Source organism: Pogona vitticeps, chromosome 2, assembly GCF_051106095.1.
Source record: "Pogona vitticeps strain Pit_001003342236 chromosome 2, PviZW2.1, whole genome shotgun sequence".
Lineage (NCBI taxonomy): Eukaryota > Metazoa > Chordata > Lepidosauria > Squamata > Agamidae > Pogona > Pogona vitticeps.
Genome location: NC_135784.1, coordinates 135,483,776 through 135,500,865, shown reverse-complemented (window position 1 = coordinate 135,500,865; position 17,090 = coordinate 135,483,776). Strand labels below are relative to the sequence as shown.

Here is a 17,090-nt window from a genome sequence, read left to right as displayed (position 1 = left end):
GGTCGAGCAGGAAAGCACACCCACTCTCGCTCGCTCTCCCTCTCCTCCCCTCGCCTCCCACTCACACCTGCCCACCCCTGGGCGGCCGAGCCTCTCAGCCGCCTTGGCGTCTTACAGGCGTCAGGATCGGGGACGGGGAGGGCGGCGTGCTCCCCCTTTCCCCTCCCTACTGGCTACAGCCGCCCTCCCTTCATTCAGCCTCCGTGGGCAGAGTTAGCCCCCCGCCCCTCCGTTCAAATATTAGTGTTTTTTTTTCCAGGCTTTTACGCAGACACCTTTCAGATCCGAAGAAGAGAAGAAGGCTCGGGATCTGGAGGCAAGCTGACCTGTGTCCACCGCCAGTGACAAGCCAGCCTCTGCCGATGCGAGGGACGCCAGCGCTGCCGCAGCTTCCGCGGGCAACTTCTCCCAAGTTGTGAAATTCTGGGCCCCGCCCGGCTGAGGCCAACCGCCTGGAAGCGATGCGGGAGACCGAAGGGAGCCCCCGAGGCGGATAAGGAATCGGAAGTTTGCTTTGCTTCTCTCGAGAGGGAGCCGGATCAGCGTGAAGGGAAGCAATGGCTGTGGTGAACTCTTCCGAAGCTTCTTTCCGAAGGAATTCCTCCGACGTTTCCACCAGGAATGGATCAAGTAAGTCAGGATCGGTTGCCTTAAACGGGAAAACTTTTCGGGGAAGGGAAAACCAGCTTACCTCCTGGTGGGTCTCCTCTCCCCTTACACTTGTTGCCCTGCACGGTGGCGAAGAGACTGGGCAATAGTCGTGGCTAGCGGACATACGGTAGCGGTAGTCAAATCTGATTGTTTTTGCCATTTCAGTTAAGTGCCTCCTTTCCTAGCCTTTCTGGTTCCGCAGGTAACTCAATTCTATAATGCCTAAATCAGCCTCACTGCATTCAGTAGGATTTACTCCCAGGTGAGTGGGCATGGAAGCGCAGTTTTAGTCAGTTTTGATTAGAAGACGGGGATGAATAAATTTAATGACGATTGAAATATAAGAGGTTAATAGAACAAAGCATCGGTTTCCATCACTATCATCTCTTAGAATTTTTTTTTTAAAGGAATAATGTATATGCTGTCCTTTCCAGCTACATGCAACCTTGGTTAACATCCGCGCGCTCTGCTCCGTAAGTACAACAGGTTGTGTTAGAATGGGCTCGTTTCAGCACCAACAAAGACGGACAGCGCCCGCGGTTTGCCGCCTGGCTTCTCCGTAGAACCGAGGTGGGGGCGCGGAGAAGCGGAGAAGAGCCACCCCGCCACCCCAGGGATTTTCAGAAGGGTAGTGCTGAGATTTAATACCCGGGAAGCGGTAACAAGAAGTCTTTGTCGACTAACTGGGAAGAATAATAAGCACAGGTATTCATGTCCCCGATGACTCCCTTAAATTCACAGAGGCCATTTCTGAACTTTCACATCATCCTATTTTTAATTTTGAAAATTAGTTGTTGTTGTTGTTGTTGTGGGTTTTTCGGGCTCTTTGGCCGTGTTCTGAAGGTTGTTCTTCCTAACGTTTCGCCAGTCTCTGTGGCCGGCATCTTCAGAGAACAGGGATCTGGAGTTCACTTGAGACTGACGGCCAAAGAGCCCAAAAATCCCACAACAACCATTAGATCCCAGCTGTGAAAGCCGTCGCAAATACAACTCCTATTAGATTCAATGGAACTTAGTTTCAGGTAAGCATGAAAAGAACTGCAACCCAAGCACGGAACTCTTTCAATATGCGGTCATGTTTGCACCATTATTAAAGTGAAAGGAATTCATTCCATCTATTTCATGTACTCTCTTAGGTAGAATAACCTCAGACTTCTGGTCTGATCCAATCATCACCAGCAATCTGCAACAAAAGCAGCATTCTATAAGCTTTTAGTGGTGCAGAGAAGGACACATTAAAACCCAGTTTTCATATATATATATATTTTAATAGGTGATTACAAAAAGTTGACACACACTGATGTTTTTTTAAAAGCCTCCTAAATGCACATTCAAGAATCATACCCAGAGAGAAGAAGCAACTGTGATTAAAAGGCACTCTGGATGTTAGTGGCATATTTCATCTGTAGTTAGAAAGGAAGGGATTGTTGTATACAAGCATGGATAGGAAAACTGGGGGGTGTAAGACTACAATTCAACGCACATTTTTGTAGGAAGTAAAGGTGGAATGGGGTAAACACAGTTTATTAGGCCTGTGTGGCCTTGGGCAAGCAGCGCAATCCCAGAGTGCCTCTGGAAGAAGGGGATGGTAAACCAGTCCTGAGTTCTCTCTAACAAGAAGCCCCTGGAAAGGATTGTCATAAGTCAGAATTTACTTCACAATACATCATCGTCATAATTAAGATTTACTTGTTTTAAAATTTGTCCTGTTAGTGGTGGGCCATAAGTCCTATCTTAATTCTTAAGGTTAAGTTGCACATGTAAATGAAGTACAAATAATGAGAAAATAAGAACAGTGACAATTGAGAGGGTTTTTTTTAAAAGGGGGAGAGGAACAGCTTCATTTTTTAAGAACAGACAATTTTTTTTCAGCTTAAACTAGAGACACCTCTCTGCTCTGCTTAGCCAGTTCATGGATGAGTTCATAATCCCTCAACCTAGTCTATCTCAAGAATTGTGGTTGAGAGAGTGTAGATGCTGCCTTGACTTTCTTGGAGGACAGGTAGGATGAAAACAATGGTTGTCTGTAAAATAAAGGAATGTTAGCATCAGAGATCCATTACTTATGTGAGTTTGGGCCCATCAATCAATAAGTAATTACAATCCTAAAATAAACTTATCAGAGAGTCCACACCATTGAATACACTGATTACTTCTGGGAAAGCATATTTCTAAGTTGCACTGTAGTTGTCCATAAATTATCCTGTGAGTAAAATCATTGTACTTAAGAAAAAAAGCATGCATTATTTTTTTACAGGATGCATGCATTTGTCTTCACAGGGCCAATATTAGAAGAGGCATTCCCATTTTTGAGAGGGAAAGGGCAGAATGCTTCTTTTGAAAAGAGGTTTGCCACATGCGGTTGCTATAGCTACTTATATTTAAAACAATACATTCTGGGAAAGAAAAGAAAAATCTATTGCTTGAGTAACTCAGGCTATCAAAATGTCTTAATTGATCAAAGTAACCTGTTAATCAGTTAAAGGTTGCACTCACAGTACAACCGTAGTAATTAAGGGGAGGAGAAGGTGGAGAAGAAAGTGAAAGCAGATTCTGCCTTGGTGTCATTTCCCCCTCCGTGTACAGATGGCACAATTGTGTATTATTCCTATACTCTTTTTAAGACTGATTTTTGTCCAGAGGTTATTTCCCAATAAGCTCTATTGTAAGTTTCTGTCAATGGAACTAGAGTAGACAGAGAAGAAGCTCCATACATTCATTGTGGGTTCTAGTTGAGGGCTTCCATTCCAGATGACAAAGATCAATCCATAAATCAACTTCTGATGTCCAGTATTGCAAAAGCTTCCAAAAGAACAACCCTTCCAAGTAAATTTACCTCCCCCCCCACCCAACTTGCCTTGAATAACTTCAAAAAGAAGGAGCAAGTAAAAATAATTTATTTTGTCTAAAGGAGAAGAACTTTCCTCATAGACACTATAAGTAATCATACCAATAGTGAAATCCAATTCCAATCATACCCCTATTCACAAAACTTGCCCTATGCTGGGCTGTCCTATGTTTACAAGATCTCCACCCACCTGATTATTTCCCAAGGAAGAGGATCCTAGAATTTCTTAAGGATTTCTGAAGGATTAGAATTTCTTACCTCATGCATAAATGAAAGGCGTTTCATTAAGCCTAATCATTAAGAAGGGAGCACCTGTATAAAAACAGATTTCTATCAACATCAATTAAATTGTACCATTCATTCAGATAAACAGTAACCCTAACCCTAACCCTATTTCTCCCCATTCAACACTGCTCCTCATTTTGAAAAACACTGGCTCTTGGCTCTTTGCCCATCCCTACTGGCAGTTGGGCTCAGCACTCCCTTAGCACCCCAGATGGCGCTGGTGGTGAGTGGGGAAGTGCTGTGATGACTTTGTGTCTTGGCCTGCGTCATCTGACAGGCATCACAGATACAGAAACCAAGGCACCTTGCCCTTCCCAGCAAGCTGTCACAAATGAGCTCTGCATATTTTTTGCCATCTTCATCTCTGGTGCGGCTCCTCTGCCTTCATGAGCTACCTCACATACAAAGCTTAAACCACTGAGCCTTTTCTGAGTGTGAAGAGGTAGCTTTGATTTCCCAGGCTTAACAGGATTTGAATCCAGTGTTTCTTGATTAGAAAAACATTAATTTGTGCAGAAAATGTGGTCTGAGCAGGTATAGGTTATCCTATAAAAAGTTGTGTATAATTATAAGAAATACCTAGTGTGGTGTAGTGGACAGAGTGATAGACTAAGACTCTGGAGACCAGAGTTCAAATCTATGCTCAGCTAATTGGAGTTAATTGGAGACGTGGACTGGTAAACCCACTCCATAAAACATCTCACTTAAAAAAGAAAACAAGGTGGATTACATCATTATGATGACACAATTTAAAGCTAAAACCAGTAAGTAGGCAAATACTAAAAAGGATCAAACAAATACTACACTAAAAGCAGTAAACAAAAGCAACACCAAAACCACATTCAAAGCAGTAAGGCACAGGTAAAGGTAAAGGTTCCCCTTGACATTTAGTCCAGTCGTGTCCAACTCTAGGGGTGGTGCTCATCCCTGTTTCCAAGCCGTAGAGCCAGCGTTTGTCCGAAGACAGTTTCCGTGGTCACGTGGCCAGCGTGACTAGACACGGAATGCCATTACTTTCCCACCATGGTGGTACCTATTTATTTACTCACATTTACATGCTTTTGAACTGCTAGGTTGGCAGGAGCTGGGACAAGTGATAGGAGCTCACTCCGAACTGCTGGTCTTTCAACCTTGGAGCCCAAGAGGCTTTGCGGTTTAACCTGCAGCGCCACCATGTCCCTAGAAAGGCACAACCATCCATTTAAAAAGCCTATTCAGACAGCCACAAACTCAGGGAAACTTTGCCTGAAGAGAAAGGTTTTCCCCTGCTTTCAGAAGGACAGCAAAGATGGGGCCAGCCTGGCCTCCTGTGGGAAGGAATTTCAAAGTCTGGGAGCAGCCACAGATCACCAGTTCAGACTCAGCATCTCTAGCTGAGGCTTGGAAAAGGGTCCATCTGAAACCCTGGAGAGTTGCTGATGGCTCAAGCAGTCCAACATTCCCCAATGCTTCAGGTGTGGAATAGTACAATGTCCAAGAGACATAAACTTCACATGAAGAATGGGTCTATATGTTTCACCCATGTCCTTTCAGTTATATACTTCACCCTTAATCTTTGACAATGGATGGCCATGAATAGTGGGAGTTGTAGTCTAGACTTCCCCTATGCGGGGAAGAAGGTCATGTTGGTTTGGTTTCTGAGCTGAGGTGTTCTACATTTTAATTGTTACATGGACAGGCAGAAATTCAGCAGATAAAAATGTAACTTTCATGCAGACAGTATTGTTGGAATGCCTCTGCTCAGAGATACAGCCTTCTCTGAGATTCAGGTGCAGATAGAGCCTTCAAAACAAGAGTGGGGGGACCTCTCCTATTGGCCGAAGATGATGGAAACAGCGAACATGGGGTTTGGAAGGCTGTTCTAATTGAACAACTGTTACCCCAAGCTACCTCTGATTCTTTAACCTATGTTATTTGGGCAGTGTTCAGATACTGTATTATCATGCAGAACTATGATCTTGGTATTGTTCAGGTTTCCAGCTGGCAAAATGTTCCAAATAATCTTTGGCATTCATAGAAACCAGGAGAATGAGAAACAAAAGAACTGTGCTAGCACCCAGTAGGTAATTGTGTTTATGTGTGGAGATCAAGGTGGTCCACAGCTAATCTCCCTGACCTTTAGCACTGAGAAAAAGGCAGATGGAACAACAGCTGTGTGGGCATGATGGTGCTGCCAATCAAACAACAGGTTTCTTTCCATTTTGCCTGGTACGACAAGAAGGTAATCAAACCTCTGTAATGAGCCCTGAGGCGCATCCTTCGGATTTATAACAAGATGTGCAAGAGTGATTCCAATGTATACACAGCTGAAATGTGGGCCCGTTAAACCTGAGTGGAGTCAATCCTCCTTGAAATGATACATCACCATCTGGTTTGGTGGAAATTGACAAGGGAGAGGACACGCCTGTGGGAAAACTGGTGGTTCTGTTACATTTTGGGTGGATGACACATTGGGTAGACATCTGGACAGACTGAGGCATTCTTTCAAGAACCATCACCTATCTATCCATCTGCTAAGACAGTGCTTCTCCAGTCCTCTTCATTTAATAGAAAATAGGCGATAAGATATGGGGCTTTCTCTGCAGGATACATTCCCTTTGCCAACCATCTAGCTTCTCTTGGCAGAAGAAAATGACGTTGACTTCCCATTCCCAGTGAAAAGGTTTATGTAATTGCATGAATGGGAGAAGCAGGTGTTTTTTCCTCTCCTATTGCTATATCTCCAGGCTAGGGAAAATATCATCTCATGGGTTTCTGTCTGCCATCAAACTACTAAAGGAGACCTGCCACCCACCTTCTTCTAATGGTCACATTCAGAACGTCCCTTGAGCATTTTGTATTGTGTGTGGTATCAATGGAAGGAATAATTCACATGATGAGGTTCAATGTCCCTGGGACAGGGTGGCTGGAGGACGGGGCTCCTACATCTTTAGTAGTTCAGTTGGCATTTCTGGCCATGCTAATTCCTCCTCCTCCTGAAATGGCATCTTTTACAGCACAACTAAAGCCACAGGAGCCCTGACTATATCTGCCTTTGGTCACTCTCCAGGGGACACTATTTGTATACAATAGCCACTGTAGGCTAGAATCTGGTCCTGTGACACAAGTTATTTGTTTGGCGAAAGAATGGCTGCTTGCCTATAGTGTTGGACAGTCCTCTAATACCCAGTGGTGGCTGCTGCCCATCTGGGGTAGATCCCATGGCAGGCAGAATCAGGGTGACAGGCTGAGCCATGGAGAAAAGTGGGTGCTCATGTGCATACACACAGCACACAGGCATCCAGACACAGAGAGACATCTTCTCTTTCTGTCTTTCTCACAACACAGATAAGGGAAGCAAACAAGCATGTATTTAAATATTCACACACTGAAGGAAAGGAGGTGGGCAAAAGTGGGCTGGCTGAAGAAGTAGCTTGAGCCCATGGTGGGCCAGTACCCCATTTGACTTCCATGTGGGTTTCCCCACTGTGAGACACAGGACACGGGATGAGACAGATCTTTGGCCCATTCTAGCAGGTCCCCTTTTACATCTTTATGTGAGAAGGTGGTCCTTACATGTAGAACATTTTTAACCAGCTGATCTTTGTTGTTTGGAAACAGGAAGAGAAGAAAGTGGTGGTGGGAGGGGGAGAGAGAAACTATTGATTTAAAGCTAAATGCTATGGTTGATGCTACACCAAAGCAGGCAAAGAAGTTCAGACTACAGATCAATTCCTTTCACTCAAAGCATTTCCATTGATGCAGAGTTTTTGTACCTTAACATCCACTCCATGTAAGCATTATAGCATAATCCCACTTGCCACCCGACACGCTTTGCCAGCGTCAGTGTCTGCAAACAACGGATTTGCAGCACAGGTCCATCTGCAGTTATGTAAACGTTTCTAGTCCAGTCTTATTGATCTGTACTTGGGCAAGGATGTCACACTGTATTGTCTAGGGCTTTGTCCTAGGCAGGCAGAGGAAATTTCATGTAAACTCATGATATGAAAGTCATATCTTGAGCTTACATGAAGTGGGCCTTAAGGTACAAAACAAGTACAAAAGTGTACATGCTTTGATAGGGATTGATTTGTGGCCTGAATTTCTTTTGCTCAACAACGATGTTTAGCTTTAAACCAAGGTTTTTCCGTTTGGGAATTTCCCTGGTTTTGGAACTATAGAAATACATAGAAATCAATATTGCAAAGAGAAAATCTGTCTTCACTGAATACTTAAAAATTAAAAGCCACTGTATGAACAGCAGACCAACAACACACCAGTCTCACTTGTGTCTGGATGTGTAGAGAAACAGCATCCACTCAAAAGCAAGACATTTTATTATTTAAGCCTGTCTCTTAAAGAGACAAGATCTGCGTACTGTGGTTGATATGGTGTTCACCCGCAAAACACATGCCGGGACCAGATGTGTTCCACTAGGAGCTAGTCCTACTCAAGGGTGAAGTTAAAAAAGAACAAATTTCATCCCATAATTGACACTGTACATGTTACCATTTGGCTACAAGCCAAAGAAAGGGCCATCACCTTTCACAAGGTGACAGGACTGAAAGATGGAATTGCAGGATCAGCAAATAATGTTCACAATACAGAAGTTGCAAAAAAAAGAAAGAAAAAGAAGGGGGAGGAGGGAACCCCAGTCTTCCTCGTTTGTTTTTATGAAAACACATAAACCTGTAATCAGCCATAACTTATGCAGTGACTGGAATCACCCTATAACGCTAGCAGGTTGACATAAACTTAGGCAGTACGGCATATAAGTTGAAACAACATCAACCTTTTACTATTATTTTTGTCTCTCTTTCTCCCCCTTCCCCCCTCCCCGGCTGTTTACAGCAGTGGCAGAAAGGCCAGCTCCTTACACCAATGTGATCATGCCCAGTTTGTTTGGCATCATTTGTTTCCTTGGCATAGTCGGGAATCTTATTGTTCTCTACACCATTATCAAGAAGAAGAAGCTGAGGTGCAAACAGACCGTGCCTGATATCTTCATCTTCAATCTCTCCCTTGTGGACTTGCTCTTCCTGCTAGGCATGCCCTTCCTCATCCATCAGCTCCTAGGCAATGGTGCCTGGTACTTTGGAGCACCATTATGCACTATCATCACCGCCCTGGACACCAACAGCCAGATCACCAGCACCAATATCCTAACAGTCATGACCCTGGATCGTTACCTGGCAACCGTTTATCCCCTGAAATCTACTTATGTCCGGACGCCATATGTAGCAGCCTTGGTCATTGGCTTGGTGTGGCTCCTTTCTTTTCTGACCATCATCCCTGTCTGGATGTATGCTGGGGTGATGCCACTGGAGGATGGGAGTGTCCGATGTGCTCTTCTGCTGCCCAACCCTGAGACGGATATCTACTGGTTCACCATTTACCAGTTCATGCTAGCCTTTGCTATTCCCCTGTTCATCATCTGTGTGGTCTACTTCAAGATCCTCCAGCATATGGCCACCACCGTTGTGCCTCTACCCCAGAGGAGTCTCCGGGTCCGTACAAAGAAGGTCACCCGAATGGCTGTTGCCATCTGCTCTGCTTTCTTCATTTGTTGGGCCCCCTTCTACATCCTGCAGCTGGTGCATCTTGGGATAGACACTCCTTCCGTTGCTTTCTTCTACGCCTACAACTTTGCCATTAGTTTGGGCTACGCCAATAGTTGCCTCAATCCTTTCCTCTACATTGCCTTGAGTGAGACCTTCAAGCGTCAGTTCATGGTGGCTATTTGCCCAGCCAAACAGCAGTTTCGTGTCAATAACAACCACAGCACAACAGAGGCCAGTGTGTGCCTGAAGCTTGCACAGGAATCTACCCAACAGACTCAGTTTTTGGAGGACTTTTCTCCCAACTCACTGCCTGTGGCAGTTGCTCTTCACTAGCTCTCCTTTCCCAAGGGCTTGATAAACCTGGCCATACAGGACCATGATATGTTTACTTGTACAGAACCCTCACGTAATGCTGGCTTTGTGAAATGATCAGCCAGCCAACAGCACTTTCAGGCAATGCAAGGTGTTACAGGAGTACTTAAAATTATGCACAATTGCTCCTTCTGATAGATGGTGAGATGTGAGAAACACAGCATAATATGAAATACTGCAAAGGGAAGAAGTGTGCAACCTAGTTTCTAAGAAACCTAAGGCTGAGACTGCAAAAATCATCATGATGAAACTAACTTACAAATGACAGATGAAGGGCTGAAGCATCAGACAGACAAGAGGGTGTAGGGCATGAAATCCTGAGATATCAAACCAGACTAGCTTCCAATGAGTTAAGCCATTTCTGTCTAATGCTGGGTAACACGGGTGATGGGGAAAAGCATTGGGCTCAACCAATCAAGCACAGAGGAAAAACAAATGAAAATGTATGAATAGTTTCTTCTCCTTGTGGTGCCATAAACACAAAGAAGCAATGTAGTACTTCCAGCAGTGGAATGCCACCTATGGTGTTCATTATCCGGAGAGGCATCAAAACAAGGATTTGAGTTAACATAATAAAGAGAACGGATGAAACAGGAGGAGGCATTGGAGACTCTGGAAGCAGCATATGTAATTTTTTAGAGTCACATTCTGAAATATATGAATGATAAACACCCAAATGCAGGTCTCTCTAGGACTCATTCTAGAGAGTCACTTATTACGCATAGTGCAGGATGCATCACATTCTAGACAACTTTTCCCAGCAAGTGACGTAGGAAATCAGCACTTCCTGGCCTCTGCCTCTGATGTAGCTGTTGCAGGACTCTGTCCAGGAAGAGGTAGATGCCTCCCCTGCCATCAGGTGTATTTACCTGCAAAGAAGGCTTGGCACTCATATAATAGGCTGGCTTGAAAATATTAGGGCTCCTGTATTTTTGATAGGAGTCGTCAAGAAGGAAAACGTCAACAGTTTGTTTTGTCACAGTGATGTAGGACTTTGAAAGAAAAATGTGTCCTGTGTTATGTGCTGTCAGCCAGCTCCCAGCTTCCTGTGAGCCTAATATGGTTTCCAAAGTTTGTGGTATATTTGTATAGTGCTCTTATGAATGTTAGACCTCAAAGGGTTTGCATGGTTGAATGGGGATTTGAACCCAGGTCTTCTGAGTCCTAGTCTAAAACTCTATCCCCTACAGCAGACTGACTTTTTATTTAAAGGCACATATCAACATTTTGTCATTTATACAAAGATTGGGTATCCTTATTCTACGTCACGCCAACAAAACGTTAAAAGTTAAAACAACAACTAATATGAAACAACCAGGGAGGAAAAAAAAGGAGGATTATACACAAATTAGCAGATATGGGTCTGTGTGGGGAAGAAAGGCCATGTCACTCAATCGGTCTTTCTTTTACCACAGTGTGGTTTCATGAAACTCTTTCTGGTTTTGTGAAGTCTTAATTATGGTGAATGAAGGGGGATCGAACCCTTCAGCTTTTGGAGGCCATCGTGGTGCTTTGAGAAAAAGGAACTTTTAAGTAAGAGGATTGTTGGACCAATTTGCCACACTGGATGAGGGTGACCAGTTTCCAGTAACAGTTATGGCTATGCCTTTAATAACAGAGAGAGCTCCACGTGGCATTGTGGGTAAGAGTGTTACATTGGAACATGGGATATCCAGTTTGTCATCTCCTTCTGAGCAAGAAGTGTGCTGGGCATACCCATGAGGCCATCCCTTTCTCTCTGCCTGACCGACCTCAGAAGGTTTTTATGAGAACAAAGTGGGGAGTAAGGAGACCCATAGATGCTGCATTGAGGTCACAGGGAGGGTAAGGGAGGAATGCAAATGCTGCTAAAAAATAAATTGCTTCAAGTTCAGAAATTCTCAGCTAAAGCTTTCTGCACCACAGAGATTAAAAGTTACTAACAGTTCCAAATTTACCACCAGTTAAAAGCACGGGAGGTGATGGTAATGAAAACATGACAACCTTGTGCCCAATATCTGTGCAATGCTATAATCTGGTGACAACTTGTCCAACAGGCAGGAGCAGCACAGATGCCACAGTCTGAATGAATGCTGCCCCAGAGGTAGGTATGCAACAGATGTATGCACCTCTTTCTGCTGATATTTCTCTGTTCCTCTATTTCTCCCTCCCTCTCTCCCTCTCTCCCTCTCTCAAATTGCACAACCAGCAACGAAGAAATCTGCCAGCTGGAAACTGGGGCTGCGTTAGGGAAGCATTTCCTTACTTTCTCTTGAATGTGTGAGCAGATGTTCAATATGAGACAGATATATCCAGCACAACCCAAACAGCTCTGTGCAGTAGAAGCTGGTACCTTCAAAAAGGTTAGTATGATGGCAAATCTACTCTATTTTTAGTTTGAACTTTCCAAGAGCTAACAAAGGTGTGGAGCCCCGTCCCTTAAATAGGTCCAACAACTTAGTTTCTGTAAAGTTTGGACAAAATCCCATATACACTGACATCGGAGCTACCACAGAGCTGAGCTCCACTTGAGTTGAACTCCACTGAGCTATAGAAAATTGAGTCAAACACTTTCCCAGTGGAGGTGTGATCCAATATTCGTTGTCATCTCCCCAGAATACAGTGGGCATTAATTTTCAAGAAGGTGATGTTGAGGAGGGCAGTTGCGCTATTTGTGATCTCTTTCTGCCTGGTCAGAATTCAGGGAAGAAGTGCATGGAATGAGTAGAATGTACAGTGTGCATTTTATGTGAATATATTGTGTTAAGTGTTGTTTGCTGATGTAAACACAGTGTACAAATGGGAGTCTCCTTGAGCAATGTTAAGTTTTGAATATATTAACAATAAAAGGCATTCAGACATTTTGTTTCATTCCAAAATGGTTTGTGTGTTCCTTTTAGGACTCCCAAATCTTTTCTACTAAGTAACATTTTGGTAGCTATGTTAGCTAGAGTATTTTGGAAATCATAGTACAAGAAAATAACTTTTCCAAGCTCTGGAATATGACGTGACTGAGTTGCAACCCAACCACAAGACACCATTTCACTGAAATTCCAAAGCAAAGCAAATCCAGCCGCCTGTTGGCATGTGAAAATGGCCAGCCGGCAGAGGGCCTGAAAAATAACTACTGATTGGGGGGAAAATCACTTAATGCAAGCAAAGAACAAAACATGAAGACTCTGGCTTTTAAAAACAACTCGTTTTGCCTTCCTCTCCTGCTGCTTTTGTCTGCTGTTCCTAAAGCACCATGGACTGCAGCAGCCAACGCTGCTTTACAGAAAGAAAGAAAAAGGAGGCAGCTGGGTGAAAAGAGAAAGGGGGCAGGCAGGCAGGCATGGGTACCAGGTGCTCCAAAAGAAGGCCGGAAGAAGGTGAGAGAGGGAGGCCGGGCTGTGGTAGAGGCCTTGTAGGAGAGAGAGAAGGAAAGCAGCTGATTGTACCTGCTGCTCCTAGAGGTGAGCACAAAATAAAAATTAAAAGTGTAAAAAAGGCCCCAAAACAGGGTGGCAACTTAAAGGCTAACTTTTACATTATTTGTGGACAAGTCCACTTCATCAGACATATGAGAAGGAAAAATAATGTGGCAAATATTTATCCATGGCATCAAGGTATAGATATCACTATCTGCTGCTCGGTTACTTGAGGAGGCCACCCTGGCCTGAGAAATGGACTGACTGCCTCCCTCCCTCCCTCCCTCCCGCTCTCTCTCTCTCTCTCTCTCTCTCACACACACACTCTCACTCTCTCTCTCTCTCTCTCTCTCTCTCTCACACACACACACACACACACACACACACACACACACACACACACACACACAATTGCTAAGGTGGGTGGGACTGGTAAACCGTGATATCGGGCAGAAACCAAATGTGAGAAGAATCAAGACCTAATAATGGATAAGAAGGCTTCCCATGACAGTAGCTAAGCTAACACACATACCCTGGAATGAACTTTCTCTCTGTACATGTGTGTGTGTTGGGGGGGGGAAGCTTATGCCATTTTACATTTGTCAGCCTTTAAGGTGCCACAGACCCTTCGCTGTGTTGCTGCTGCAGCCCAACACAGCTCGCCCTCTGGAAATTCGCTTGTCAAAGTCTACTGGAACAAGGCTGAACTTCAGTTGCGACACGTTTCCTCTCTTGCGTGACACACAGTGGCCATGAATCTGTTTCCCAGATCATTGCCACCAGCTCTGTATCTCTCGTGCCCATCACTTTGCATTTCTGTCTGTAAGTTATAAAAGCGGAATAGTCAGTCAGTCCATGAAATTGATTTAGCAGTAGGTTGGGGAATCACAGAAAGGGAAACGTGACTTCACGTAACTGGTAACTGTTTAATACATGGAATTAGTGACCATAGGTGTGTGTGACAATGACAATGGCCTGTAGCATAAATGTCTTTTAATTCAGCCACGGGTTGGCAATCTGTTGTCCTACATATGATGTTGGGGGGTGGGTGGGAAGGCGAATCTATTTCCTCACCATTAGCTCTGTTGGACAGAGGTGATCAGATCTGTATCCCAATGACACCTGCAAGACTGCCAGCGGGTTCCCTCCTGGATTTGATCCCGAAGAATATGTCTACTAGTCGTACAAGAGCATACTTTTGAGGATAAGACATTGAGAACAAGCTTAAGACAGGCGTCATCTTGCTCTGCTAATGATCTTTCCTGGAGAAAGCTCTTTGGTCAGTTCCGGAGAGGGGTGGATTAGAACAGGGAGGGGCATTTTATTCCTTGTTAAACTTTGCTGGACGGCAGCTCCCATCAGTGTTGGTGGGGTAGGATGTTAGTCCAAGGAATGCCTGGAGGACTGAGTGTTCTGGATCCTCTGTATTTGTTGGATATTTAGTTTTATCTATATGACAAAACTCAGCATTGTTAAAAGCCATATGCAGGTGGATTTGATAAAGAGAAGGTTACTTTGAGGGAAAGCTATTGCCTTAAAAAAAATCACATCGCGTATTAATTAAATGCATATCCCGTAGAGTGGTAGTAGTCTTAACTCAGTGTCCGTGAGGTAGTTTCATTTAATGACGAGACCACAGAAGAGACAACATGTTCAGCAGATTACGCTCCTGGACTGCCATGCGTGAATCGCAAGGGAGAGACTCAGAAAGCCTAAAGCAGCTTGTTAAACAAGCATATATTCCTTTAGGAACAGATTCTGTCATACAATTTAACATCCTGCCCTCCCATTTCATGTGCAAACCTGCAACAGGCAAAGCAACTGTTCTCGGTCACCTGCCTCGTGTGCACACAGATTTGGGGTCGCTGTAAAAACAAGGGGCATGGAAACAAGAATCAGTGAGTACAAACAAGGACTGCAGTACCATTTTCTGAAAGATAAAGAAATGGGGGGGGGGATGGAATCATGTAGAAAGGTAGCTGGATCTTCCTTCCTTCCTTCCTTCCTTCCTTCCTTCCTTCCTTCCTTCCTTCCTTCCTTCCTTCCTTCCTTCCTTCCTTCCTCATAAGAACATATCTAACTAAATTGTAGGTAAGCTTCATTAAACTCAACATGGCATTCTTCTTGGATGGAATATATAGAACTCCTGTACAACACACCTACGCATCATAAGGTTTTTAGCAACTTCAGTCCATTGCGGAAGAACTTGCTACCTCTCTGTGTTTTTATCCTTTGAGTTTTACTTTCACTTTGACACTAATTTAAAAAAAAACAGTGCTAGGGGTGGCACCTTAAAGGCTAACTTTTAGGGATAGGCATTATGTGGTTCAAGGGCCACATTGTTTTGAAAATAATAATGGGTGGTGGTGGTGGTAATCTCACAAAGTACTCTTGTGCCCTCCAGAGGTCATGGAAACAATTTCTGCCATGCTTTGATTGCCCCAGCGACCAGCTCTAGGGGGTTTGTGGTGCCTTGAGTAGCAATATCGGATGTAGACCCTAAAAAGCAAAAGAGGGCAAATCTCTCTCCTGTGCTATGAAGTTTCTTCTGGACGGCTTTGTGAACTCTGAGCTGCTGTTAAACACACAAAACCAGGCTAAGCTATTTCTCCGACCCCCATTTCATTTGATGACCACAACAGGAGACTGCCTGGAAACTACTTACATGCCTGCCTGGAGTGGAGATAAGCTCCAGACATTACATGTATTAAAGTCATGCAGCTGGGTAAAGGGCACCTGCTAAAACCCTCTTTTCCATGCCTCTTACGAAGGTACTTTTGCTACTTGAAGGTGGCAACCAAATGATTCTCCTCTCTTTTGCTTTCTTTTTCTTTGTTATTTGCCTCCCTCTTTGACACGGCTGATATCACCGGAGAGAAAGAACAACAAAGAACAACAACACAGTTGCAGCTGCTGCCCTTGAGGAAAACGGGCAGGCAGGCTGGAATATAGTGAGCCTTTTTTAACTTTTCTATCTAACTGGCTCTGCTTACCTGCCTGGCCGATGCGTCCCACTGGGGCCTCCCAGCGTTTCTCTTTTCGGAGCTTCCCCGTTTTCTGGAGCCTTTTCTGCCTTGCTGCTTGTTTTCGCTCCGCGCAGTGTTTGCTAACACCTAGACCAGGTTGGGGCTTGAGGCCTTCGGGGCTTCGTTGCTGCAGATTTTGTATGTCGCCACTGCTGGACCCGTCGTGGTTACTCTGCTTTGCTTCTAGCTCCAAATTCTTTACCAACACTGGGAAAAGGGATGTGGTGACCGGCTTGCTGTTTGACGAACCAAGCTTGTTCCTGCTTGGACACCTTTGTTGTCCACTGGGAAGGCCGGTTGAAGACCAGATCGTGGCTTGAGCCTTGAGCCTGAGCTCCATTGCTGGTTCCACCATTGTTGGCCCGTGCTCTTTGCGGCAAGAGCTCATGGACAGTGATATCATTGGCTCCGAGCCCTCAGTGCTACCGAGGAGCAGAGCGCCGGGCGGAACGTTGAGCTTCCGATGGAACGCTGTGCCACCAACAGTACGCTGAGTCCTGGAGGAGAGTGGTTAAGTGATGGTGGTAACAGTAACAGAAGCGGGAGGAGGTGAGAGGAACGAGCGTCGGTCGTGCTCTCCGTCTTGCATGCCACCCCGGGTCCCTGCCACCTCAGCCACCATTTTTTAACATTGCACTATCACCTCTACCCCAATCGCCTCAGACTTTCTACCTCAACGTTAATTTCCATCTGTCCCCCAGCTGCCACTTGGGCTGGCCTTGGCCAACGGGAGCTTCAATTTATCTGACAGTCGGAACAGCAGGGAACCAGGACCCGGGGGTAACAACTGTAGATGTCAGCTGAGCTGCGAGGCCTAGAACTGTCTCTGGACATGACCAGGGTAGGGCTTATATTATGAGCATCCTGAAATATCACACTAGGGCTTATTTTCAGGGTAGGTCTTATTTTTGGGAAACAGTGTATAAGGGAAAGGATGGTGTGTGTTGAAAGCTGTATTATGCTTCTTTTTTAACAATGC

General features: G+C 44.7%; 1 protein-coding gene across 1 annotated transcript; it reads left to right on the top strand.

The window, feature by feature from the left end:
- Positions 1–415: 415 nt before the first annotated feature.
- On the top strand, positions 416–12,554 carry LOC110085193 (melanin-concentrating hormone receptor 1). Its single transcript, XM_020805114.3, has 2 exons — positions 416–630; positions 8,615–12,554. Exons 1-2 carry the CDS (start codon positions 558–560, stop codon positions 9,655–9,657), a joined length of 1,116 nt encoding a protein of 371 aa, XP_020660773.3. The 5' UTR covers positions 416–557; the 3' UTR covers positions 9,658–12,554.
- The last annotated feature ends 4,536 nt before the right edge of the window (positions 12,555–17,090 follow it).

Coding starts and splice junctions, on each gene's coding strand:
- LOC110085193 (XM_020805114.3), top strand. CDS start 558: ATGGCTGTGGTGAACTCTTCCGAAGCTTCTTTCCGAAGGAATTCCTCC. Junction 631..8,614: donor TTCCACCAGGAATGGATCAA/GTAAGTCAGGAT, acceptor GGCTGTTTACAG/CAGTGGCAGAAAGGCCAGCT.